Source organism: Chanos chanos, chromosome 2, assembly GCF_902362185.1.
Source record: "Chanos chanos chromosome 2, fChaCha1.1, whole genome shotgun sequence".
NCBI classification, from domain to species: domain Eukaryota; kingdom Metazoa; phylum Chordata; class Actinopteri; order Gonorynchiformes; family Chanidae; genus Chanos; species Chanos chanos.
The window spans coordinates 11,688,772-11,691,201 of NC_044496.1; the positions used below are offsets into that span (position 1 = coordinate 11,688,772).

General features: G+C 44.1%; 1 protein-coding gene across 1 annotated transcript in view; it reads right to left on the reverse strand.

The window, feature by feature from the left end:
- The window catches only part of LOC115804505 (neural-cadherin), a 158,379-nt gene extending 157,168 nt beyond the window's left edge, over positions 1 to 1,211 (reverse strand). The window contains exon 1 of the mRNA XM_030764986.1: positions 194 to 1,211. Within this exon, the coding sequence (XP_030620846.1) occupies positions 194 to 1,211 (1,018 nt within the window). The remainder of the gene's footprint in view (positions 1 to 193) is intronic.
- Positions 1,212 to 2,430: the final 1,219 nt, after the last annotated feature.

Genomic DNA, 2,430 nt, shown 5'->3' on the forward strand with positions numbered 1-2,430 from the left:
TCTTGGCTTGAGGCATTACAGGCTGCGTCCAAGTTTATTTACAATATATCTATACATTAATGATCTCAAGTTATGCATAACTCTGCATCCCCTAAAATATGCTCAAGGGATGAGCTTTACTTTCTAATTTATTAGTACAGAGCTGCAAAACACACCTCTGATCAAGCAATGAAGTTACTAGCAATGCGCTTACCCCTCTTATCTTGCACCTTGACTGTAATCTCCACCGAGGGTTCAGTCTCTCTGTCTAGCCGCCTTGAGATGACTATATCCCCGCTGTCCCGGCTCACGGTGACCGGGGAATTTTCAGCATCGGGGAAAACCAATTCAAAGCTCGGCGACTGAAACCTCACTGGGTTTAGATTCATGACGACCGAGCCAATACTGGCATCCTCAGATACGTTAATAACGACCGATTTATCGGTCTCCATTGTGGACCGTGACTTTCTCGGTAATCTGCCCGATGAGTGGTCTGTTTGTGTCGGAGAGAAAGGTGGAGGAAGTGCTGGCCATTGCCGGGGACATATCTCGATTTCCATATTTTGGCTGGTCCTGGAGGGCCACCCGTGGTCTCTCGCGAAAACTTTAAACTTTATTGGTGACTCGAGACCTAGTATCGAGTCAACAAGAAGAACGTCGCCTGTTTTGGGGACCACGTAAAAGCTGCCGTTTTTCGGGAGACCAAAGTATATTAGCTCGGCATTTTTACCACTGTCCGTATCTTCCGCAGTTACTGTATACACCACGGACCTCAGGGCCGTGGCGTCGTCCAAAGTTAGTTTGACGTCCGCGTCGCGAAAAGTGGGCTCGTGGTCATTGGTGTCAAGTACGTCCACTTTGATGGATGCAACTTCTGCCACGACCCGCTCAACCGATGCACAATTTTGACAGCACAAACCAAGGCTGAGAAAATATTCAGCGCGTTCCTCCCTATCCAAGATATTCGAGGTTTTCAGCAAGATGTGGCCGCGTTTGTGATGGGCAAAAACGTGAAAGTCCTCACTCCCGTCTCCTAAGAGTTTCAGATGCATTCCAGACTTGGAGCACCATTTCTGAGCGTCAATGCGCTTCACCGGGATACTTAGCCCGTTCACTTTAGACCCTGTAGGAGAGTTTTCAAATACATGACCGTGAAAGAATGGTATCCGCTCGTCCGTCTTGTTTCCAAACACAGAAGTCACACAGTAGGATATTAAAATAGTCCAAAACATGCTTGCAATTGGTTCCAGTTACCACAGTGTGTGTGGTATTTTAGGCCGTTATGTTGAAAATGAAAGACATGCTAAATATATTGCACTCTTCATATTATACTCTTCGTCCGTTGTACAGTTCCACGCTGTTTCAGTAGGAGCGTTCTCCGTCACTATTTACTGTGGCATGCCGATTCGGTAAAAAGCCAGCTGCAGCAGAAGTTTCGCTCCGCTCCGTCTCCGTCGCGCTCGAGGAGTAGTCTGCTTTTACAGCAGCCCGCTTCCCCGTGCAGCTCGGGAGCGCGCGCGTGCGCCCGAGTTCGTAGAGTTTTTTTCCAGACAGAAATAAGGCAGCACCCGGTGAGCTGGACAGCGCCCGCCACGAGCGAGGAAGATTAGGAGGAGGCGGGTCTCTAAGCAGACAGGGAATCCTCAGGGGGGCAAGTCTCTTGCCTCATAGTGCAGACTAACTGTCGGAACGACCTGGAATTAAGTTTCCACAGAAAAGAGACTGTAACGAGCAAATGTTCAATAATAGGCTAATAATAATAGTAATAATTGTAATAATAATAATAATTATTATTATTATTATTAGTGGTAGTAGTAGTATCATTTTTATTGTTATTGTTGTTGTCGTTGTTGTTGATGACGTTATCTTAATAACAATTACCGTAGAAGCTGCCAGTAGTGTTGCTATCATTTCTTGACATTAAACAGTTCAAAAAGAGAGAGCTTTTAAACGGACCTGTACTTGTACTATAATAAGCACCTGTAATGGACAGGAAGTGCTGTGATGTTCCCATACTGACCTTCAGGCAAATTGTTCAAAATGGAAATCCACTTAGCGCATTTAAACTGTACACATAGAGTTTGTGGTATAACAGACCTTCATAGGGATTTGAACAATAAAGGAATAGAACAAGAGGACCTCATGCCAACCAAATAACTGGCTTCAAATATGTAACACGGCTCACAATTTGACAACTCTGAGCCGACAACAATACAGTTGATTCCTTTTTGCTCCATATTTCTGTTTCACCTCAGGTGTGAGAAGCAGAACACAGATTGATGTATGGCAGATTGATTGATTTTTTTTTTTTCACAATCCAATCACCAAGGGGTTTTTTTGTTTGTTTGTTTGTTTGTTTGTTTGTTTGTTTGTTTTATCATTTTAACATTCTGTTCCAGTTCTGCACATGATCAGTAAATGAAACAAACAACAAATCAGTTTACCCTTAAA